At 35.9% G+C, this 26,278-nt stretch overlaps 1 protein-coding gene across 4 annotated transcripts in view; it reads right to left on the bottom strand.

The window, feature by feature from the left end:
• LOC139149974 (serine/threonine-protein phosphatase 4 regulatory subunit 3A-like) overlaps positions 1 to 26,278 on the bottom strand; it is a 29,398-nt gene continuing 3,120 nt past the window's right edge. The window contains exons 4-16 of one of the 4 annotated variants that reach the window (XM_070722073.1): positions 15,093 to 15,725; positions 11,217 to 11,360; positions 10,754 to 10,798; positions 10,374 to 10,490; positions 9,944 to 9,998; positions 7,646 to 7,722; positions 6,855 to 6,957; positions 6,364 to 6,522; positions 4,977 to 5,146; positions 4,497 to 4,642; positions 3,732 to 3,931; positions 3,393 to 3,568; positions 1 to 2,932 (exon numbers count right to left, since the gene is read on the bottom strand). In XM_070722073.1, the coding sequence (XP_070578174.1) occupies positions 2,825 to 2,932; positions 3,393 to 3,568; positions 3,732 to 3,931; positions 4,497 to 4,642; positions 4,977 to 5,146; positions 6,364 to 6,522; positions 6,855 to 6,957; positions 7,646 to 7,722; positions 9,944 to 9,998; positions 10,374 to 10,490; positions 10,754 to 10,798; positions 11,217 to 11,360; positions 15,093 to 15,725 (2,133 nt within the window). In that variant the 3' untranslated portion in view covers positions 1 to 2,824. Of the gene's footprint in view, positions 2,933 to 3,392; positions 3,569 to 3,731; positions 3,950 to 4,496; positions 4,643 to 4,976; positions 5,147 to 6,363; positions 6,523 to 6,854; positions 6,961 to 7,645; positions 7,723 to 9,943; positions 9,999 to 10,373; positions 10,491 to 10,753; positions 10,799 to 11,216; positions 11,361 to 15,092; positions 15,726 to 26,278 lie in introns of all 4 variants that reach the window. The other 3 variants (XM_070722072.1, XM_070722070.1, XM_070722071.1) reach the window with 3 other exon arrangements.

Below are 26,278 nucleotides of genomic sequence, written 5' to 3'. Positions count from 1 at the left end.
TTGGCTTATCTCAAAGAGTCTTTTATTTATAGAGATTAACTTGGTTATAATTAATCATTTTAAAAACCCCTAGTAATGACTACATTGACAGTAACCATAGTCAAGGGGATAACAACACATTTGACAGTATTTTTTGAATTTTTTTTTCCTCTTTCTGGTTGGTTTTTTAATTTTACTTTTTTGGAAACTAAAACTAACAGAGCAGACTCCATTGAAGACCTGTCCTCGTTGCGATACAAAAAAGGACATCACTGGACTTACAAAACAAAAGTCTTTAAGAGAGAATTGTTGAAGGAGAAAACGGTCCCCAATGTTCAAAGAATTGATCATCACCACATTGTAACATGTCTATCTGAGAGAATTTTAAAACATACAAAAATATTTCATAAACTCTATGTATGTGTCATTAGAATAGGCAAGTTTTCGTCTCTTTTCCTATTTTTTTTACATGACAATAGTTTTATCTACATTGCTATAAACCGGTCATCTGATCAGGGGAAGAAGGCTGGTTGTATCAATGACAAGTGCTCTGGTAATTTCTTTCCGTTCGGAGTACACATATATTAAAAAGTCTGCTGAATTTTTTTTCTTTTTTTTTTCCTTCTTTTATTCTTCTCACAATAAACAGAAATTGATGGGTACACATTTGCACACAAACATATACGATATTAGAAAGTATGCTGACAGCCAGATTTTACATAAATTTATACATCACAGGCCCAATTAATTACGATATGAGGCAAGGAATAACGTCTAAGAATGTTGGGATACAATGGATTTTTTTCAAGGTGAAAGGTGAAAGGTTGAAGGGCAAACAGGCCTGATCAAGCAATTAGGTCCTTGTGATGGGCAGCAACAACTGTTTCTTGATGACTGCTTTGTTTTGGGGTTATATCTCTCTTTTGTTCTTTTTTTTCATTTTTGACTACAAGCAATCCTCAAACTTGAGAGAGCCAAGTCAGCTACCTGGATAAAACTATCAAATCTCACAATACTGACGATAAAAGATCACGAGTCAGTATTATAAAACCACAGAAAGGAGAAGCTAGGAAGACGACACTACAGTGCCAACTATAAAAGACCTGCTTGCTTGAGTCAGATACCAGTTGACACGGTGAGTTTTAGAAAGAACTGAACACTGACATCACTGAAATACTTTTTTATCTCTTCAAAACCCCTCTGTGATTTAAAAAAGTTCACAAGTGTTATCCCCCTCAAATGAGAAACTATTTGGTCCTGCTGAGCTCTACAAAGTCAACTAAAATGAAGAAATACCAAAGGGAAGAAAACACACACTTTGTAATGAAGAGAACGATATTCTCCTGATTAACGCTGTAAAATACACGGTACAAATTTCATTGATTTGATTGAAGCTGTGTAGTGTTCACAATCACTGCTTTACCTATATCTAACATGGTAAGGACTGAAACATTATGGACCAAAAAAAAAAAATATATATATAAATTACAAAACATTTAATTCACACTGCTTCCTTTTTGACTAAATTGGAAATTTATTTTCTTCTTTAAAAATTAGCCACCCTTAAAATCACATCAAGACCTGATTTTTCTTTTTTCCATAGTCAGTTTTATTTCATTTGCCACGCACGATGTCAGCGTATCACACACTGCTGTGAATTAACAGTGCCCTCCAGTAACAAACCATTGGGACGATTTCAAATAGGTAGTTCCACTTTACAGAGAACAAAAAAAAACAGACTGAGCCAAAGGAACAGATGAAAATTTCTCTCTTTAAAACAGATGATGGACACAAATAAGAAATGATACTATATCCACTGCTATATCTACATTCACTGCTGCGTTTAAACATCATACATAATTCGACTTTTAATTAATTTTTTCGAGCCTGTAGTAGTACCACTACAGTGTAAGCAGTTGCAAAACTCAGCCTTTGAAATGTTTTACCCCTTCAGAAATCCAGCTTTGTATCTAACTTTTCTGGGCTGTGTCAAACTCATCCCTCAGAACACTATAAAAAAATTAACTCATATTTATAGAACAGACCACATCACATTACACTAGATTGTATTTTTACAAAAAAATTTCTCCAAGAAATTCCCTGAATTGTTTCATGTTTTTGAATTCTCACTTGATTCTCGAAAAATCGCACGTCTCTCCTCCCTTGGCTGCTTGTGTAAAGACACCACAATAATCTGAGTGAACTGCCATGGACTTATATACGGTGAGACCAATTTACATTTGATATATCTTCTGCATGAGTATTGCTGTATGTACAAAGTTGGCAGTATATCCTTAATAATCTATCTCCCTTCAGTTCCTGTCCTTGTGTCCCCTGTTGTGAAAACTAATTGAGGGGATTTGTCCAGGGGTGGTGGGATTGGGGGAGGGGGTCGAGGATTAGGTGATAGATGCTGATGGGACAACAGAAATACCATTGGGTGTGTGACCATAATGCAGAACACAATAACAAAATTGAAAAAGCTCTGTAAAAGCAAAGAGGAACGAAAATGTGATTTCTTTTTCTGTTCGAGATGTCAGGTCTAACACAGAGACAATCAAATGTGATTACAAGTTCTGGTTCGCATCACGCCATAAACCGGATTTGCCAAGACGTGGAGAAAGATTATTTACAGAGCGCAAGCGCCTGGGCATGATGGTTGTCAACCGCTTCAAAGAGAGGTGTGACAGGAAAACAAGTATCAGTGCCTTGTACGTTGGTGAACGTGGGTGGTATTGTCTGTAACTGATGGACTGTTGACTACACAAAAGCCGGTCAGCTTGTGTCTGTCTGTCTGTCTATATGGGAGTCTTTGTATCCGTCTGTGTGTCATCTGTCTGTTGCATTACATCAGGCGTGGACGTTTGCTGGCAGGTGAATCCTCAACCTCTTCATCATCCTCATCAGATTCTGAATCTTCATCAGGATAATCAACCAATCCAACAATGCCAGTCTACAAATGGATGTCCAGAAAAATAGAAAGCAACCATAAATTGTGGGTATGAAAATAATATTTCTACAATAACAGATTCCACAATATGAAAAACCTTGAACGCTGGATGCAATGCAGTTATTCAATGTGAAATGGCATTTACAAATCCAATCACATGTTTTCTAAGGAAAACTGCATCACAAACATGAGAAGTTTATCAATGATGATCAAATTGAACCACAATATTTCCTGATCAGACTGATTTGACCAATACCTTTTTTCCTAATGTTGCACTACTTGTGGAGGTATGAAAATAAAAAAACAGCACATGTTCAGTTTAGGGAACCAACTTGTACTAATGTCAATGCAAGCCGTTGACAAGATAATCTTCCAGATGAAATGATGACTTATACGCACATAGAAACAATGTCACAAATGAATTGATACATCTAGTCTGAAAACTTAAGCTGCATCAACTTACCTTTCTTTGTATAGTATTTGCTGTGATATCCGTTGTTGGGGGTGGTGACGCTGCTTTGATCATCAAACCTGGGGGCGGAGACATGGATCTACTACTATTAACCAGTGGATTGGTTGGTCTAGTACTGCTAGTGTTGCTGAAAACATCCCGATTACCGTCAACTTCATTGTTGTGCCCTGCAAACAAAAACCGAATAGCTGATTAGCGACAGTAAAATGTAATGTCATCCAGAAAGTGATATCTGACTTGACAGGTAAAATAAATTTCATTTGATTCACACAAATTAAATTCACCAAATCTGTAGCAAAGAGGCTTATGAGATTAACACTATTGCCTAACCTTTCTTTACGTCAATGATTTTTGTGATTTGATCAATCTCAGTTTCCATCTTTGCTTTAAGCATGTCTGAGACAGGTACGATTGCCTCCCCGTCTTCCGACTCATCCTCTTGGTCAAACCAGATTTCCTCTTCTTCCTCTAGAGTCCTGGCGTCTCGTCTATATCGGCTGTTGTGAAGGATAGTGGTTGGGTGCAGACTGCTGTAAGACATAAAGGTTCTGTAGGATCAGAAAACAAGACCAAAAGAGTTTGAATCAACTGATAGGTTAGATGGGAATATGCAAAGGAATGTGCAAGCCACGTAGAATAGACTGATAGAAAAACTTAGAAAAAATAGTATTTGGAGAATACTGACATGCAAAAACTTCAAGAAAGCAAATGAATGAAAATCTGAGTTAGCTACCATGAATGGTACGGTACTTCAAGTGTACATATAGAGATCATAAAACAGCCACTGAGATGGCCAAATCCAAGAAAGGGGATTTTCTCTGTCCATATACCAATCTGCATGAGAAAACACCGCACACTTTTGAAGTATGTCCTCTAGACTAACTTGCGAGTAAAAGTACGGAATACAAAAAATTCCTGACTGAACTACCTAACACAGTGGAAACATTTCATTCAGTAAAGTGTAAGCACCCACTCCTACCTAAGCTTGCACATGGCAGTCAAACATGTCAATGAAGTGATCAAATCTCTGAACATTAGGGTTGAAAGTAAATTAGTTCTATTTTAGTTTTAATTGTAACAGAACCAATAACTTACTTCTCAATGGTTGGCTTGTCATTAAGTCTGTCTTTCAGTTGGTCGTATTTCATTTTCAGTACTTTAAAAGTCTGCACATATTCAACATCTCGGAAAACATCAATATGTGACTCCACAACGTATGTAATCAGTGACTTGATGTCCTCCTGAAATAAACAAATATAATAATAAACGAATTACAAACAAGCAAATAAAAAGAATAGATATGAAATGCACACAAAACAAAAGCAAATTTTTTCCGTTTAAAAGTTTTGATTAATCTCATATTTGTGAATTGCATGAAAGGTCTTGTGGAGAACAGAAAGGAAAAAGTGGTTTTGGTATCTCATTCTAATTTTTTACGATGTTTAATATTACAATTCTACTGGCGAAGACTGATCAGGGTGGTCTGTTTTTGACTTGATGACTCGCTCACGTGAAATTAATATTTGTATGCAGATACATTAAGTCACAAGTCCATTTTATAGACAGAAGACTTACCATTCGAATGAACTCAAACAATTCTAGCACTGCTGAGTTGAGCAGATTGTATCTCTTTCCGTTGGCTTGAAATGCATCAACTATGGGAGCAAAAAGTTCCCCTTTGATGAGGTATCGGTTGTAAACTTCGTCTTTCATGCTAACAATCCTCCTTACAAACCTCACAACACCTGTTAAGATGAAAGAGAAGTTTTGACACACAAGCTTGGAAAATCACTCAATCATTTCTATAATTTGTTTTAATCAGATAGTTTTCAACGTAAAGGTAAAGGTCAGGTTAGGGATATTCTACTTGTTCAAGGTCAGTTTGCTGACTCTATCACTGGGACAATCTCCTTTACACAACATTGTAAGTCTTTCATCGCCACTTCTGATAATAACATTTTCTTTCTCTTGTTTAAATCGCAAATGAAAATATAACATTTATGTCAGTTATGCATTATTCCTCTCCTAGAATTGCAATGCCCATAATCACATGCCTCTTGTATTAAACGTTGCATGCTCCATAGGATTCAATGGTAACTAGTCTGTGATGTCGCGGGTTGCATAGTCATCATTTGACAGAAAGTGAACCGGAACTATTTTCAACTTGACAACTTTGTGATTTAAAAAATGTTCAAATTACATGTTTACATAGGAAATCCTGTTTTTAGAAAATTTCTGCATGAAAACCAATATATACCACATATCAGTAATTTAAATATATCATTGCCCCATTCGATGATGAAAATTGTTCTGCTGTTTTACAGGCTTTTGTCTAAATAGGCAATAAAGCATACGATTGTCATTTGCAAATAAACCCAAAATTTTGGAGTGAAAACTGTGTAAGAGAGGCAAGTAATATAAACATTATAGCCCAAACTATGTACCCTCAAGGCAGGTGACCAAGTTGCCCTCCAGACGTCGGGCAAATTGATTACCTACCCTCGGACACATAGTCTCTAGTTTGGACTATAAATTAATCCATGATGACAGAAATATCCAGACAATTCAGAATGAAACTCTGTATTTTTTGAAAAGCATAAGTAATCATCAGCATTCTAGAAATCATCATTTACTTATACAAAACAAAAAACAAGGAAAACACAGTTTGACAATAAAATAATAATAAGAAGAAGAAATTATGATTGTTATCATAATTGTTGTTGTCGCTGCTGTTTTTATTGTTGTTATTACTATTATTATTAATTTATTTGTTTGTTTATTTATGAACTGTCATTGTGCACAAAAACATATTCAAAGATGCAAGTTGAAATATATGTAGCAACAATCATGGATAAAAATCAGACCAAAAAACCAAATAAAAAGACCGTTAAAAACAGTCAAATGGTTTTCAAAAGGTTAAGTTTTAAGATTTGATTTGACAGACAGAAAGGTAGTTACTTACTGAGGACAAGAAACATGTTTCTGGATTTCATGAGGATAAGAGCCCTGCGTACAAAGTCCTTATTTATGATGTAGTTTTTGATGTGATATGTATGGTGTTCCACACAGAATGACAGCAGCTCTAGGACCAGACTCAACAGCTGAGCTGTCTGATAGTCATCTAAATGAACAAAAAATGAGTTGTAAGTAAATATTTATGTGAGAGCTGATGAAAACATGCAATGAAACCATAAAATAATAATTAGCTAGATTAAATGAGTCTGAGGTTGCACAGTCTTGTACTTATTGACAAAGTTGCTTTGTAATCAGTATCTGCTATTTCAGTGTCATCAATATCTACTTAAGAAAACTCCTAAGATATCAAAGATATTAATATGCATTGATTACAGTTCTTAAAAGTTATACATTTTGAAAATAAACACCAAAAATTATTACAAATACAAATGTTACTCTGATGATGAGTGTAATTCATTCAATTTCAGTCCTAATTACCTTTGCTTGGCTTGTCTTCCGTTGTGTTTGCTAACAGTGGAGCAGTTAAAACATGCATACAATGCTTATAAAAGAAACTTAAAAACTCTGTCTTCTCAGTCTTCTGCTGAAACAGAATAATTGATGTAAGTCATTACCTCAGAGATTTCAATGTTACACAATCTCTGCAACTCTGCAGTTTTAAAGGACAGTCCTTACTCACTAATTCTCACATTAGTCTATGCTGACATTGGGTGTTTACATGGTGTTAGCCCTTTGTTTTCCTTTGGAATTTTTATCAAGTTGGTCGATTTCCTTTTAGATAAAGCTGATAAATGACCTCCCTTTTTAAAATTTTTTTTTGCTTCATCTGTATGAGCATAGTGTTTCCTACTGTCTACTAAGGGCAAAGCCCAATGACGGTGAATCAAACCAGAGATGATGCAATAACCTGCTGGTGCTTTTTATTTCAATGACTGTGTCACACTAACAGACATCTCTCCTGAATGCCAATGGAGGCAACAAGGATTCACAAGCGGAGGTGACAATGTTTCATAGTGGATGATATTGAATAACAAAGAAGTATTCTCAGAGAGATAAAAATGATGCAATTTGCATATCTTGGCGATGGACACTGTCACTTTGAAAACAGCACACTGTCAGACACAGGCGACAGTAATAGACATTTAAAGTCAGGTAGAGATTTCTTGCCTTGAATAATGTCACTGATCAATACAAGGTAATGTTAGAATCCGACTTACAGAACTAGACAATGAACTCACAAGGTGGGTATATTGGCAGTGAATACTTACATTGACCGTGGCGATCATGTTTTCTGGATCGATCAGAATTCGTATAAGACCCATCAGTTGAACAGCACCACCAAGTTCTGTAAAGAGAGAGCAAGATTTTTGTCACTTTTGTAACAATAGTTTCCATTTCCTTACACTCTAACGTCTCCAATCTAATACTGCATAAAATTGGTTAAAAATGTAATAGAACGTAACACTTGATGACACACACTAATTTATTAGAATGTTATACATGTTGGAATTTTGAACACAATTAGCAGTTCAGATTTTCTAAATATTTATCACATTTTTATCCCCCAGTAAAAGCTCAATTCGACTGGTTTCTTTTTCCCCCCAATGCAAAGTATGTCACATGATAAATGATTCTCTTCAACACATCATAACAATGGTGTATTACTATACAACTTGTTTTGTTGATTTTATTCTTATAATGGTCTTCCAAGTTGCATACCATAAGATCTTACATACCTCTCATTTAAATTCAATTACTCAATGAAACATTTTGCAACCATGATCTGCCTTCATCACCCTCCCTTCCTTCTCATACATACAATTGTATAACAGGCCAACTTAACTTTTCCAATAGAAACAAATACATCACACCTAAGTGCGACACCCTGTGGGTTCACTGAACTTTAGAAGCCTTAAAAAGTGTGTCCGTCACACAATTGAGGACAAGAGTCATACCCTTACATGCCTCTCCTATCTGCCTTTTAACTTCCCTATTGTTAAACCTTTCATCATATCCAATTGTGGAAACGGCTATTATTCCCAAAATATCACACCAATGAGGGACCTAAGGGCTTCCCTCTGGTCCACCCATTATCTCTCACTCTGCCCAGTTAACCATGAAAGGTTACACATTACAAGGTATATGAGGTGAAGACAGCCACTGGGCTGAATGATAGCCCGCATGTACATTCAAGTTTTATCACAATACAATAGCCTCCAAACCTCAGTGTTAAACGCATCTGTATATATGCACACACTTCTAGCTAAAAATTTAACTACAAGCCTTTAATCAAGCAAAGGTATCTTGGTTCACAGATAATAATTTTCAACTCTTTTCCTGTTCCTTTTCATGCACAGTCAACAAAGGAAACGTTAAAAGTTAGCATTCCATACATGGACAGAATATAAGCTGTCTTATCAAAAAAATCTCCCCTAAGATAAAATGATGGACAGATGTAAGGCAGTATACCATAAAGTAAACAAGTTATCATAAGTGATGGAAGTTCAATGACGGATGATAGACCTTGGCAGTGACCTTCACCTAACCTTGGCAGACTTATTTGTCTAACTTTTTTCAACAGATACATACGTTTATCTTTCCTGCCATCTTGTCACTAATCTAACTGATCACTTATTTACATATGTAGATTCACTGAATACAGTTAACCCTCCAAAGTAAACATGGAACATTCTCTGCTTCAGCATACAATCTAAATAGTCACTTTACTGTATCCAGAAATAACATGATAGTAATAGTGTGATAGCTAATGGCGAGTTCCATTTCATGGGATGGACTATATCTTCCTTGACCCTGTGGCACAAAAAATGGACATGTTTGCCATTCATAGCCATCAGCAGGGTCAATTTTGTATCATTTGCTAGGTCAGTCAAACGGATTAGTATGTTTATACAAGCTGAGAGACCAGCCAACAGCATGTTAGATAGATAGATCGATAGATAAAGAGTTTGAGCATCATCACTCAGGCCAAGTCGTTGACTCCACCGAAAAAATGCAAACAGTAGTTTAGCTTCAGCTGTATTTACAAACACAGCAGACAGCATATTGGGTACAAACTAGAAATGTATATGCTGATGAGATACTAGCTCTTTCACCAAATTGTGAGCCTTTGATGAAAGGTTACTCATCATTAGATTTCATGGTTTTCAGAATAAACTTCATTTTTTCTTGACAGACACAAATACAGTAAGTTGTCTCATTAATCCTTATGACGATAATAAAATAACATGTCTTTTTAATTCAATCGCTTTATTTCATGATCAGTACCTGTTTATTTATTTATTATTTAATTTGTTCATCCATTTATTATCATCTGTTCAATTCAACATGGTCTAAAACTCATTCAGAATGACTGAGTGAACAGCTATTGTACAGTGTGTGTTGCACAACATCCCCACCAGAATTACATATGGAAGTGTTCATTGCAAGCACTGACAAGGATCACACAGTCATTTCAGTCATTATTGTATTAAACATGCCGTAATCCATTACAAGCGTAAAAGCAATTAATATCATGAGACTTAGCCCCCACAAAAAAGGTTTCTTACCTGGGTCAGGGTCACAGATCATCTGTTCTATTACAAGATTCATTAATATCACATCCTAGTAGAAAGAAGAAAATCATTCCTGTACAACAGAGTACAATTTTTGACTCAACAGTAAATATTCACATTTTTCTAAGTGGTATTGTCACTCAGACAGAAACAAGTTTATGTAAACATATACGGCAAAAATCATGGTTTGAAATAAAACATTTCCTTGATTAGAACTTCTACACCATTATTTTACGAAAATAAATTTTTGCTTTCTGACTAAAGCAAGCCATATTAGCAGTTTTAATCATAGAATTTCATGTTTGATAAAACGGCGTCTTATAATGGTAACACTAGATATGAAAAGTAAGAGAGGTCTTCTAATAGACTACATCTACTGACAGGAGTTGAAAGGTAATGATTTAGATACCATTGAAACACTTACATCATCCTGAGTGTTGGCTTCTTGCAAAATGAATTCTCTAATCATTGAAGGGCTGTACTCAACTATGTATGCAAAGATGTCAATTGCTGCTTGCCGGACATCAGTATCTTCCATTGCCTGTGCACAGAAAACACACAACACTTCTTGTCATTGATGTCGTTCGGTTGTATGTCGATGGGTGGATGTAGGAAAGAGACTGGAAGCATGTCCACTGTCCCATACACATTTGGGTCCAATATGGACAAATTCTAACACAAACTATTGTCTGATTTCATCATTTTCAGAGAAGAGGGTGAATATGTTGTACTTGTTCAATTAGGAGCTGTCACAGAAAATTGCCTTGTTTTGATTCTCTTATGACTTTGACATTATTCACTTACCAAAATAACCTCTAGTGCTGGTAAAATTCCTAAATTTGTCAACATCTGTAAAATGAAATAAAAGATATAATTCTGTGATAAGAATCAACAGTTGAAATGTATACAAGTTATTGATAGCAACACTTGAAGCATCTGCATTTTGCCCGTCATAAATGCTGTATTCTCTTTGCAACACACAATATTTCCATCACAAATATGATAATATGTGAACTGGATATCATTTTGCAAATCAAAGACCACACAGAAGATTTTCTAATCCACAAGTGCAATTTTCTAGCTTATTTGTATGTACAGATGAAAATGTACCGAGCTTTTTAAATCACTGTATTTAAACTTGTTCTGATACAATCTGTTGACATGTATTGAAACATCCAGTTACAATCTACAGTATTGTGCAAGTACTTTCAACATTCCCGTTTTTACGAGTGTCCCGCAGAGACCTCAGATACAATGCGGTGATTACCTTGAAAAAACCATCTCTGTTTTGAAACGTCTGTGCAAATGTACAATATTCCTTGAGAAAGAAGACCAGTTCTTTCCGTTTAGTGTCCTCTGTTGCTTCATCTGTAAGCTGTGAAAACAGCTCAGGAAGGAACTTCTCATCATCCTGTTAAACCAAAACACATTGGGGGGTCATTAAGGTCAATGGGTTCACTGCATATGCACCACCCACTAAGTACACATTACCTTTCATCATAGATGCAGTCTTTTTTTTTCTACCAGAGAATTATTCTATAAAATTCTTCGGTCACTTTGACATACAACTGCAATTTCTGCACAAATTTATTATCAATTTATCAACTACATGATGAAAACAAAGTTTTCAATTTCGTGCCAACAAAGTCTGTGAGCTCTTATGTGTAAAACAATGTGGCATAGTTCTGTTGCAAATAGTTTTGACATCGTGACAAACAGAGCAAAGTTTGTAAAACCCACAAAATTAATTGACTCAATTCCTACAATCCTGAAATCAACACACAATGTTTCAGGCGGATTCCAGACATTTTTATACTTTCAATGTGATTACCCACCGAAAGATGAGAGACAAGGAGGAAAATTTGTCTCCCTAGCCAGACAAATAAATAATTTCATGTATTTGCAACTAAAAAGAGTCTAGCAGACATCTTTACCCTTTTTGTCCTGACATGGATTATGAGAGTCATACAAATTGAAATGGTAAACAAACTGAAGCAGCTGACCCCAAACTGGCTGAGATCAAGGGCCTGTACATACTGTCAGTCAGGGATCATGTAACACAGACTTTTCTAACAAACAGCACGCCACATAGTTGACCTGAACTGTCTGGGGGCTGGACACCACATGCTGAGTATGGACTTTTCAACTGGTGTTGACAAGTACCCATTGCCTACATTTTCCAAGGACATTCAAATATTGTCTACACTGCTGCGGTCGAAAGATAATGGAATAATAGACTAAATTTAACACTTTGTCTCAGTGAGATTTTTATTTTCCTTTGCCTCTTTGTGGCTCCAGCCCCTATTTGATCAAGAACACCATAATATAATTGCAATAACTGTACACATTTTCACATGAAAAATTTGTTTGATATGCATATCTGAAATGGCTTCCATTTTCATTTTGTATTTACAGATGGCATTCTATATAAATCGTGTTTATAAATTTCCCAATTTCAGTGGTGTTCTTATAGTACCTGTATTGTGAAGTACGAAGAAAATGAGTTGAGGAGGGTCCCAGTTCAGTACAATATGGTACTGATCCTTCTGCTAATTCTATTAAATTGCAACCGCAGATAATCAGTACATGAACAGAGAGAGAGACTCAAGAATACAAATAATTTGTTATACAATCTTGCAATTTGACACCAATTCATCATATCATAAGGTGGGTAAACAATAGATTTCATCAATACCATTTTTAATCTGAGTCTAAATTTGCATGGCTGGGTTGATTGTCTATTGTTAGCGGTACAAGGACCAGTATTAATATTGCACACGTCAGCCATCCACAGCAATCTCAAATCAACTAAAACCGTAAACTCCACCCTCATAATATACAGAAAAGCTGATGATACTCTATTCATTTCAAAAATCTTCAGAAATAACTGTCCACCATTCATTCTGTAAAAAATCTGACCTTTAGTATCACTGTTCCAGCAACCAATATTATTTGCATAACCTACACATAGCACAGAGTGGGAGATATTATGGGATGTACTTGAGATGAGTCATCTCCCACAGGGGCTAAATATATGATCTTTTTTGAGAGCATTCTGCACATATTGTACCCCAAGAAAATCAAATTTGGATCTGAATTTCTCTCTGGTCTCATCATTTTCTCCTCTCAAATAAAATTAAATTATCAAATGAAACACGACATTGTTATTGTAATTAGGAATTAATTCAATACATACACATATCACAAATACCAGAAATTAGCTGAACCATCACAGACTGAAGAAACACAGATGAATAACAATTTTGGTTTGTACAATGGTGATGTATCTTTTGGCAAATCTCTGTTTGTAAAATATCACATATCTACACTGAGTAATCATCCTCTTTGGTAGACGCTGAATGTAAATTGATCTTGAGTTATGTCTCCCTTTGAAATTGAAAAGATCAATCCAAATTACCGAGGTTGAGATCTTTAACAATGTTCATTTGTTTACATCATGAAAAGGAGAAAATGGAACAGACTATTTGATTTTTAGAAAAAAAAACATGCATATATTCAACAAGCCAGAGGTAATAAATTCAGTACTTGACTATTTTGAAGTGATTGGTAATTTCCATAGTAGCTCTCAGTGTACAGAATTTCAAAGCTTGCCTTGCTATAGATATGTTTAGCTGGCTGGGTTCAATGATACGCAAGTATGTCAGGTCAAAGAGATTGCTATCTGTGTAACTGTACTCCTGGATAAATTTAGAGAAGAATTCACTGCATAAATGACTTGGCAGAAGTCCATATTGAATGCAGTCGGTAGCATTAAATGTACATTGAACACATTTTCTGTATCTTATCGCGCTTAGATTACTTTTCAAGGATTGTGAATGTTTTACTGGGCCACAGCTTCAAAGCACTCTAGTGGACAAACACAACCTGAGTCAATCACGTCAATAAAATTCAATATAATAAAGGAAGTCAGTTTCGGAAGTCTTTTGATAAGAAGTGACCCCCACCATCAAACCAGACTTCCACATTTCAATAGGGTCACTCGTGAGTCAACCTGAACGCCAGCATTTCACCAATAGGGTCAAAGGACATATAACTTCAATGGAGTTGACACCTGTATAAAGATAGCTGACAGGAACTACAAGGGGTGTATTGAATCAAAACAGTACATGCATGATCACAATTCTGCACCAGAAACTGTCCACAGATGAATTTGGTCTAACCATTATTTACCATACCATTTACACGGCAACATATTTCGCAAGATCTTAGATATAAACTCCTGAACATATGAATGTTATACAAATCCTTCACATCCACCTTTCAGTTGAATATTTTTGTCAGAAGATTTCTGGGTATTCTGCTTCGACTCAATTGAAAGCAATGACGTATTTGCGTATCAAGTTACATGTATATCAATAACAGACTTAAATCATGTCAACTGACACTGCAGTGAGGTAAGCTGCAAGACTGTTCAAACAGAACAGTACATGCATCTTCACCAAGATCTACTCAAAATAACATCACAAATTTTTTGCAGAAAAACTTCCACACTCTGACTTTCAGAAGGTTAACATTGAAAATTGTGAGTCAGAGGGCCATGGCACTCCTGTACTTACTAGCATATTATATTTCTTAAGTCATATTCGTAATAATGATATAGGTACATCACGTAAAATACTTAGTCATTCTACATTCTCATAATTCTATAATTCTCAATACACAAAAATGAACCTATTCCAATGGATTAAATGTTATGGCTTGTTCTCCTATCTCTGAAGGTCTAAAAACAAAATGACAAGCCAAACAAATGGATACGGTAGGTCATGCGAAAAAGCAGGTCATTCAACATGCTGCCATCTGACTTTGTCATGTTGTTTCAACATAAATTCTGCCAGGAAAACGAGCCTGGATGCTTTGTAGGGCAGCATGCCAGTACAAACAGTTGATAATCCTCAACCCTGCAACAGTTTCTTCCCAAACGAGCTATCACACTCCAATGTCAATTCACTGCCTGAACACTAATCAGAATAAATTAAGGTGCAAAAATGATCTGTCCAGTTGTTTCAATGATGTAAAGATATAACATGCTATGCTTTTGAGGGCTTAATTATCATGTTCAAATTATGATAAAGCTGTTTGCTGCATCAAAGACACACAGACACAAAAACCACACACAACTCACCTGGATCATGCTGACAATCTCTGCTTTGTTAAAAAATATGAGCGAACTGAGTGTTGAGAGCATATTCTCCTCAAAGACAGATGGCGTGGGCAGGACAACGTCTTGGATATATTGAACCCGGTAAGTCTGATGAATTTTATTCAATAATTCTACATTTGAGATTGGAATGACTTCCTTGAAATTGGCCCTAGATTGTAAGTACTCCCTATGCCGTATCGCCTGTGGTTGACTGGGATCGTATTCTAGGCATCCTATGACGTCCATTATTACATCGTCTGAGAACATCATGTCTAGTAAAGCATTCTGGTTCAATAAAAATATGCTCTTAAAAATTTCATAGAGGTGATGTAAGCCTTCGACATTCTCCAAGTCTTCACAAATGTGGAAAAGGTCCAGAAGTTTCTTGATGTAGTTCTCATTTTCGATGGCAATCGCAAGCTTCTCGCGTCTTATCGGTGACGGCAGAACACTGCTCACACTGTTAAATAGTTCTGAGACCTCTTCCAGCTTACTGAGTTCACAAGGCGGTAGTTCAATGGGTGAAGCTGCATCAGGAATCTCTTCAAACCTCTCTTCTTCAGATTCTTCAATGATATCTTGCGTGATGTCCACCGATGGGTCTTTTCCAGACACCTGGGAAAACATAATGCAAACGGCAGAGTAATGGATGATGTTCACGTATGAGAACAAGGTTTACAATCATTACTGTAAAGATGGGTGAATGTTACATGCATGAGCTACAAAATTCAATCCATGTTGCTCACACGACACCAAGAAGTCTACAATACACACAAAACGGATATCGTCATCAAAGGACAGTATTTGAAATGTATATTAAGTAAATACGGTAATGCATTTTTTGATAAAGTAAATGCTAAAGTATGTTTAGCCCGTACGGAATTCACAAATGCTGAATATATAAGAATTACTCATATGAGCAAAACCACAACACATGACCTTTAGCTTTCAATGGTCTCTATAATCTAACCTTACATGGACGTATATAATATTGAAATGACAAGGCTCACCATTCACTACATAACCTGACAAAAGGGCTTAGTTTGCTCAGGTGCTGAGGGCAGACAGATTGTCTGGCAAACACCATTATCTTAATGAACCTTGAGATAGTCTACAGACTCAGAAAACTGATATAATGAAATTGTTCCTCATAAAACACACAGGCTTCTTTGTTACGTTACAAGCCCAAATGTTATGTGAATTATTCACATAGAGTTCATTCACAAAACAAGGCTGACGGCATAAAGTTCTACAAGTACTATGAATGAGACACAAGTCTCTCAGCTGTACAATATACAAATTAATACATGCAAGACTTGTCTTCCATTCATTTTCCTCAGAACATTTGGTTCTCTACAATATTATCAAATCATCCAGGATCAGAATGGAAGCAGGTAAACTGAAATGTTTGCACTGGATGACAAATGTCATAAAAAGCCCAGAGTAACAATTACATAAATTGAAATTTTTAAAACCAACTGCCTATACTACATAGTCTGGCTTGTCTACATATGGTTGAGTGTTGCAGAGTAAACTACACCATACGTATGTGTAGCCTTACTGTATTTTCTTCCCAGCCACACCTCACCTTATAAATGCCTCTGACCACAGACCCTAAGGGTCTGTTGCTCTGACCTAATTATCATTTAACACCAGGACATTGTGATGGTTAATTCACCATGTACTTATTTAAAGACCCCAGGGGATTGTGGCTAGCATGGCCTATTTGTTCAAAACAGCTATAATTAGATGCTTGTTAATCAAATTGGGCCAACATCAGTGGATTACCAGACTTCCAACGCTTGGCCTTCCTTTACTCATCACAACTGAGGAAGACTGCTATAAGGAAATATCCCTTACAAGATTCATATGGGAGTACGCCACAGGTCATCAGTGATAACACCCTTACTGTCTTTCCTGCAAAAAGTTCCAGTCTGTCTTACCAGCTCTTACCAAATAACAATGAATGAGCTGTTCCACTGGGCTAAATTACAACCTGTAGAGCTCGTGTTACACTGATCCTTATTTCAAGAAACACATGTACTGTTTCAGATTGCATCCACATTTGACAACATGGTGGACCTCAGTGATCAAGCTTACAGAGAAAAATTGACTCAAAGAATGTCTTCGACATCTCTTTGTGTAGTGTACTGCATGCATTAATGATCACCAGTAAAACAACCAACAATTGAATCTGTCTCAGTCGCATTCTTTAACACAGCCTGAATGACAAGGCCTGTGAAGTTTTACAAAAATCTTTACAATTCAATGGTTTACTGACAGACTTTAACAGACATAATTCCCCTTGAGAGTAAACTGAGATAACAGTGAATAGATCTGATTGAACAACTGAGGGTATTAACAACAAAGGTTATTTCAAGCTCCATCTGTCAAATCCTCTCATTAAGGACTAATATCCTCAGTCACAACATAAACAGAAGTGAGCGCCATGGCAACAAACTCTGGAAAACATGACAACTTTGCATAAAGTCACCCCAGCTGTTGAAAATGAACAGACTACCAGCAGCTTGTACCTAAATGACACAGTTTTTGTTCATTTGTTGACAGCCTGTGGGGAAGAGTGAAGATTAGTAGACACAGACAGCACTTCACACTAATCACTGGTAACCTAGGGAGTCATTAGGGTTAGGGATAGAGTACATAGCTAGAGGCCCCAAGGAAAACCCTTTCAGTTTAGTTTGTATGCATAGGTGTATGTCTACAAATTTTACTTGTGTCACCTTTGGTGACTGACAAAGACTAGCAACACATGAAATATTTCACATTCTCTGCCTTAGAGTTGAATTTTCTGTTTTTATAATCATTTTGCAATCAATCTTGAACTTTTAAAACACCATTACTGATAGTCATGAGTTACAGTTCCGTAGTAATTTTCATCACATAACATTAAGAGATTATCAGACGAATGACTGGTTATCAGGACACACCGTAAAATCCAAGACAGAAAATTAATTCGGGGGACGTACGTTCATGAGTTTAATAGCAAAGATTTCAATAAACACAAACCTAACCAAATGACCATGTTTTAATATTATAAACCATTTACCATGGCTAACATCCCATACTCATCTTTGTGTCTGACATTTAAATCACACTCTTTTGAAACTATTACTGTTTACGCCATATACTGACTGTTTTGACATTTTGTTGACAAGTCTTGATAGCAAACAAGTAAATAAGTTACAACACTGCCTGGCCTCTGTAAGAATTACGATACCATAAAAAGCACTTGGCCCAGTCCATAATGGTGGTACATTCCAATATCACCATGCTGCATTTAGGTTATCCTTTGAAAACACATTCTACAGAAAAGCACTCACAGACTAGTTGACAAATACTGAAGACTATAGTCATACATCTTGCAACATTCTTTTCTATATGTAATTTCATCTCAGAGGGATAAGGGAATTCAGACTAACCTTTATGAGATAAATTATTATCAAAATGCACAAGGTAAATATTGCAACAATCAAATGTTTTACACATGTAACAACAATTGAAACACTGATATATTTTTTTTTTCATTTCTGTTACAGTAAATTTCCTTTCAGAGCCATGCATTTTCTTACCAGTCTGATTATATTTTCATTCAAAGTATGGGGTGTCATTAAATTCACCATTTGTGACGCCAACCTCTCTTTTGTTGTTGCTTGCACCAGAAATAGATGCAACCTCCCTTGTCACATTTAAATATATGAACATAGAGAGTGGAGATAGACCCAGATGCTGAGGTCAGTAGGAGGCTGCATGATGAAGTTACTATTGTTGCAATATTTACCTGGTGCACATGACATGTTAGCAATTCAATTTCCAGTAAAAAATGTACTCCTATTCACAGGTGTAATTACTTCACTATGGTAAGTGACACGAGGTCAGTTATTTGCATGTCAATAGAGTTCCTCATGATTTGAGGACTTAGGGACAATAGTTTCTTTGAATTTAACACAGATTAAAAGTACACCTTCATTTATGTAGAAATGAGTGGAAAATCTATCATTCAGTCTACAAAGCATATACTACGGACTGATAAAACACCATCAAAACCACTGGACACAAAATCCCTTGATGAATAAATCCATATATGTATGCATGTTACTGGATTACATCATGATACACAATGAATACAAGATTTACATCTATGACTGTTCGTATATATAACAGAAACAATCATAATTTTTTACAACCTTCTCAAGAAATAGGACATATGCTGATTGAATTGAATTGAGTTGTTAAGTCATCAGTGGGGCAATATGGGGAAGGGGAGGGAGATATGCATCACATAGCAAATTACATGAAATTCATGATACAGGACCCAGTGTGTGACACCCATGTATTAAACTGTTGTCCAAGTTTCATATCTAAATTACCTTTGAATACTACATACAAATAGTTTTACTGCCTTGGAAAATGCAAAGAAATTCGCATCTTGTCTCAACCCATGTATTACATATCCAGGGATATCTATGTGAACTTTCACAATAAGTAATGCATTGGTCATTAAGAATCTGTACAGAAATTCACATTTTGTTAAACACTTTGTAAAACATGTTGTTTGAGAGTGGTAAAACAAATATTCATGTCCAATAATACTTTGCTAACAATGGTAGTCTTTCTGTTCTGAAACTTGATGGCAAATCGTGTCAGAAATGTGCCTTTGACCACCAAACACAAACACTGAACAATTGATTGTTTCTGCCTACATACTTAACATCAACTACAATCTTTCAGATATCATATGTTTCATTCAAAAAAGGCAAATTTTTGAAACCATGATGTGTATATTTTGAATTGACATAGGCTGAGTCAACAATGATACACGCTATTGGTGTTTTTCTGGCAGTTCTTGTTTCATGTAAGATTGCAGGAATATATAGACATAACAACTATTGATTCAACTGCTCTCGTGACTCCTCCACTTCCCTTTTTTCTGACAGGAAAAACTAATTTATTAATTTTTATTTTTTCCAATTTTGACTACTGATAGAAAGCTAAGCCAGTTCATAAATGTAGTACAATTTACAAATAAAGTACACTGAAAGAATGAAAGAAACTTTGACAGGGAAATAAAGAAAGCCACTTTGTCAAAAAGCCACAATTAGGATGAAATATGTTGCTCTGACTTCAGATGATGCAACCAAACCAGGGAAGACTATGTGTACAAAATATCGACAATATACTCTATGCCTGTACCACACTATAACATGTCAAAACCAGAAGAACTAAATTAAAAATGCTGTAAGAGACGATTTCTCATTTCATATGAGTAGATTTTCTAAATCATGACATCTTGTTTTGACTTTAAAAATTTGTACGCTTCAAACTTTTTTCCCTCTCCTATCTGAAGGGATTTTATGAAAATTAATGCCAAAGTTGTTTCAAGGTCACACTCAGCAGGCAAATAACTTGTGTGCAGCAGACTCAAAAGTATGAGGTGACCAAGATCATCAGAAAAGGTCAAAGAACTAAATATAAATGCTGTTTGTTCATTTGAGAAGGGAGATGTATGTAATGTGGACTGGGCTGCTATGTAAGCTATCATCTGTCTATTGACACTATCAGTTGACAGGATTCTCAAGATACCTTATGACAACTGCCTGAATTTTGATACTGTGAACACAATGTCATATCAAACTGTAGGTGATATGTCTGCCTGAACCATGGTTTCCCCTGGCACTTCCACATGTTGTTGCCTAATTATTCCATTTTGCTACGCAAAACACTGAATAAACACTGAATAAACACAGAAAATAATAACAAAGCATATCAATGACAATCTTGTGTCCTAGTTAACCTTATATTTAGCCCCAGGAAAAGACATTTATTTGATCGACAATTACTACCAAAGTAGGCCAGGCATAAGCTGTTTGGGCATGGAGATAGCTAGATCAATAGCAATCTGTCAATTGTTCAGGGCCGTATTTTGACACCTTTGTATCAGAGATACTGTGTGGTGCATAAGCAATTACACACTTCACCCTATGGTTTCCTACATTTTTCTATCCATAATCCAATGCAACTAATCTTGGTTTCTTTCATCATCAATATGTTGTTTTTACTTTTCCTTGTTCTTGTAAGCATAGGTCTGACGGAGAAAGTACAGTTGTACTAGTATCAAACTGAAATACACAACTGCAGGTTGATTCATATTTTATGTCTTGTACACTGCCCCTGACTCTAGTGTCTTCATAATTCACAGTCTTTGGTTATAAAAATGGCAAAAAACAATGCAGTTCAGAAAGATGTTCTATGTGATTCAATAATTATGCTCCAGCTAATATCTGACACATCCTAAATATACAACTATGTTTATCAATCTCTATCCTGCAAACTTTCACCTGTCATTTGAAGGTAGAGTTGGTTGAAACCAGTGGGGCATAACATGTTCCATATGTGGCATTTTAACAAAGACTTGAATATTTGATGGCCCCTGAAAACAAAGGCACTGTAAACGTGATTTTTAATTGACCGGCTATGCCATGCATGTCAAGTAGGTGAATACATGTTGGTTTTGACGCAATGCTGCTCTAAACTGACTTGGCAGGTAGCAAATGACAGCCCTTGCAGGAAAAGGGTTAATCATGTTACTTTGAACACAAATATCACTTACATGGGGGTTTAATTGTGCTGAAAATGGTACAAAACACGATTTAAAATGATTATGGTTTAACTCATTGGGGAAGAAAGCAGAAATGAAGAGATAATCTGAACAATATTTGGGAGATGCAATTAGAGGCAATGGTCTTTGAGGGCTGCAATTTGACAGAAATAGCCAGCCAAATGTCAACATATTACAACTTACAAGTATAATTGCTAGCTTAGTTCACAATTTTAAAACAAATCAGGACTTTTTCTGTCTCCTATTATCTTTGATGACTTTCGGATTTCATAAATCTGATCAAACTTTCATATAAGATAAGCGACTGTATAATGTCAATCAAAAGATGCTATCTGAGAAACAAGACAGATTTCGCAAACCCACTTATACACATATTGCTACCTTATGTAAAATTTACAAGTTGGAAATTATTTGTTTGAACATTAAAAAGTATCAGAACCAAGGACTTTGGACGCTAATGTGCAGGCTTTTCAGTGAACAGAATTACAGATAACGATCTGATAAACAGGTGGGCAAAATCAAAAACAGTGCAATCAGCCTGCCGCTTTTTATTGATTTACAACTAGCAATGTTTTGAACGATTAATTTTTCTGATAAAATTTCTAAATTACTAATTGCATATTTTTCCTATGAAATTTTTTTTCTGACCAAATAATGAGTTCATACAGTGCTATGATTTGGGTTATGTCCTTGGATACAGCAGTATTTTGACTATTGACAAAGAATGCAGTGTCAGGTCGACATTTAGACTGTAGCGGTTTAGCTCCACCCTCTTTTACCAAGTATGGCTATATCAACTCAGTTTCAGTCCCACCATATAAAACATCCTAATTAATGCATTCAGGGAAACAAATCTAAAATAACATAACTAAACCAAGCTTATTGCTTGCCATCCAAAGTAAATAGAAAGTGGCTAAAGGTCGTGAATAAAAGCATTGTGTACAACAGAGTGAAAATTTAACAGCAAGAAATTTTGATTTATTTTTCACATTTTATCGTCACCAAGCATGACAGCCATCTCCCATTTCAAGGCCTTATCAACATCTCATCTATAATAGCCACACAAACTTATTTTGACTCTTTCTGTCTTTCATTCTCTCTTTTTTCCCAGTCAGAAATACACCACAGGTATATCATCAGTGGAATAGTAGAGAAAATACAACAATCCTGACTGCTTGTAACACATTGATTATTGCAACACTCAAACCAAAATGCCTGTACATCTGTCTGTGAACAAACATGAAAATAATGATCAAAATGCCGTAAGTACACAGGTACCTCTTGCCCACATGAACTTGCAATGGGTAGCTCACAGAGATATGGATTGTCCAAATCTAGAAAACCGAAACCGCACCACATCTTAACCACCTATCAGTCTGATCTGAAACAAACTGCTGGGCACACGCACGCCATCGCTAGCATAAGAGACCGATGCAGTGAGGTCAGCACCTTATGCTGTAAATATAGAATGGACTTTGATCAAGCACTGACGTATCTTTTTTATACTGCTGAGTTGGACTGCTTTCTAGGACAAAAAAACACTCACAAATTCAAGCCAAACACTACAAATCATTAAATGGTTTTAAAAAGTTAACATACCAAATTTTTTTTATTGACACTGTAAGAACACGTCATCTTTGATAGTTACTATCCACTGACATTTGATATTCACATAATTTATTTCCAGGGTCATATTTAACAGGATCAGAGAATAACATGAATAACATACACACTGAGTTTCAATTTCAATCCAGTAGCACTGTTTACAAAGTGCACGGTCAATCATGGCTCTAATACTTGTATCTGGTCATATCCGGACTAAACCAGAATCATACAGTATCCTCAGCGAGTATGAATACTATTTATAAATAAAATGTAACCAGTTCTCTACCATTTAAGGACAATGTCTTAACAAGAAAGAATGACAGAATATAAGATCTGCCATGCAGTTTATGATCACCACCTCTTTCACAAGAGAGTGTCCTCTAGGCTAACACATGAAAATGAAAGACCACATTTACAATAGTTCACAGTCAGTTACATCCAAAATTCACCCAAACCCTCTCATTTTACTATGACACGTGCACTGTATGGCAGCCATTATGCTTGAGCTTCACCAACATAAAAGTTCCCAGTGTTTTAACAGCAACAATTCTGAGTAAATTCCCTCCCAGCCCCTCCTCCTACCACCTGTAGAAACTTGAAGGTAAAACAAGTTAATTCAATGGTTCTGAAGAGGTTTCCTTCGCCTTGTATCATTTAAACTAATACATGAACCAAATTTACAAAAGGGAAAGTTTGAATAGGGGTCAGAACCAGTTGTGCAACCAACATTATTATATAACACTCTAGATTACCAAATCCATTTTCTTCATTTGCCTCTGCATGCTCCGACTATTGCTTTGTTATTTGCATAGTCTACCCAGAGCAAAGGTTATTGGCATTCCGCCAGCTCGGTCGGTACAATGTCCATTGTTCCCCTTCTGTTAACAAATAGCAGTGTTGACATTGTAAAATATTTCATTTCATGCAAAATACTCTCTGCTAATTCAGTCAGTTAGCCACAACTATTTCAAGTTCATTTCTCCCCCCCCCCCCAAAAAAAAAATACCATCAGTATGCAAGCTAATGTCATGTTCAGTGAAGTTCAACCCTGGTGCAAATTATTCAATTTTCCCTACAATGTACACATACGACACATTTGTGCAAAATCAAGGAAAATGGTACCTCATGTTCTGCGTACACCATAATATCACCATGATAACATCACTTCATTAGGAGAGATCCACACTTATAACAGACAGGGGATCATGCCAATATATATTTATTTCAGTTTGTCTGTTTGTGATTCAAAAAACATAGCTTTTATAATGGTTCACTCACGATATTTGTTGATTGGTTTTCCCAAGGTCACTGGGGATGATAGCGATAAGCTTATGATAGCCTGCTATACTTCGGTGCACAGTTCAATGAACCATCAACTCATAGGCCGGAATGGCTGTCAAATTTATAGTGTTTGCACAAAAGGCCAATGAGGTGTTTGTGATTTGTGTTGTTGTTTTTTTTTCCGGAGGGAAATACACACACACTCAAGCATTCTTTTCAGTTCTTCCACCACCATGTATTACCTTCTAATAGTATTTCTCAGTTGGTTTGTTGGGAATATTCATTCCTGTTACTCCTCAATTATAAGCAAAACAGACCGCTGAAAAGGACACACTGTATTTGATATCATGACACTTTTACTTTACATGTTGCACATTGATTCTGTAATTCTTTTCAATTCCCTGCCCTGGTTTCAAGCCAGTTTTAGATGCATTCAATCTAACAGTAGCTGCATAGTCACAGTTTCTTATCAGAACTTGGGAGCTCTGTAGAACACCATTTTATCTTCTGGTGGGATATCATCATTCATAGCTAAAGGTGGGAATGGCTACCCAAATCTATGACATGTTTCTGCAGTTAATAATAATACTCCTTACTGAGGTTATGTCAGGTGGCTTACAGCCTCTCTGGAATATATTGAATTCCATGTACTTGATACTTTTTGAAATAAAATTAACACCACCACAATCATCTAATATGTATTACTTCTTGCATTTCAAAGATACTCTTGGACACAATAACTTTTATATTGATTACAGCAGAGATCACACCAGAGAGTATAGCATACAATAATTTACAGTATACACAGAGCCTTCCTTGAAGACTCATTGAAATCAAAATTATTGCAAACTAATATACAAAAATAGCATTGAGCTTACAGGACTACCATGTAACTTAGAAATCTCCTGTAGTGTGTCACCAATGTTAATGGGGAAAAGTAATTTGAAGTAAATAGCGTTTAATTGTAATTATACTCCCCATACCAAAGACTGGGAATTCCCTGTACATAAATATAATGGTAGGCTAGAGTATTTCCACAAAATCTAGAAACTAGAAATCTAACTGAATGACAACAAGCATTTCCAAACCAAATGTACATTCAGTTTCCTTGCAAACAATTTTCTTCTTGGAAAGCAGCTGACAAAAAGTAGAGAAACAACCTATCTTCTCTCAAAATATGTCTGATTAGAGTTGAACAAAATTTAGAAGATAATACCCTGACATGTAATTGTCAGAACTAGAAATAAATTATAAATACAAAATTTTGTTCAAGCAAGCAAATCTACAAAGTATCTGTTAGTCAGTATCACAGTAAATCTAATAGTCATCATCCAACGAGGTTGTATTCTAGTAATTCATTTAAACAAAAGAAAACGTTTACAGTGTCAATGACAGTGGACTGATTCTCTGCGTATTAGGGCCTCAACACAGAAGCTATAATGATATCACTTAATATTCAGAGTGCCACGGGGTCAAAATAAACAAGGTCACATTCAGGCTTTACTCAGAGATCACTCAGGATTACAAAAAGCCCAACAAAACAGTACAAACAGTTCACCTCTTGAAATGCAGGCTCACTAGTATTATCGAACAAACAGTATCTGACCACAGACATAAGTCTTGTACATGTATGTCCTAATTGCAG

Source organism: Ptychodera flava, chromosome 14 (assembly GCF_041260155.1).
Source record: "Ptychodera flava strain L36383 chromosome 14, AS_Pfla_20210202, whole genome shotgun sequence".
Lineage (NCBI taxonomy): Eukaryota > Metazoa > Hemichordata > Enteropneusta > Ptychoderidae > Ptychodera > Ptychodera flava.
This window is presented reverse-complemented; position numbering and strand designations above follow the sequence as displayed.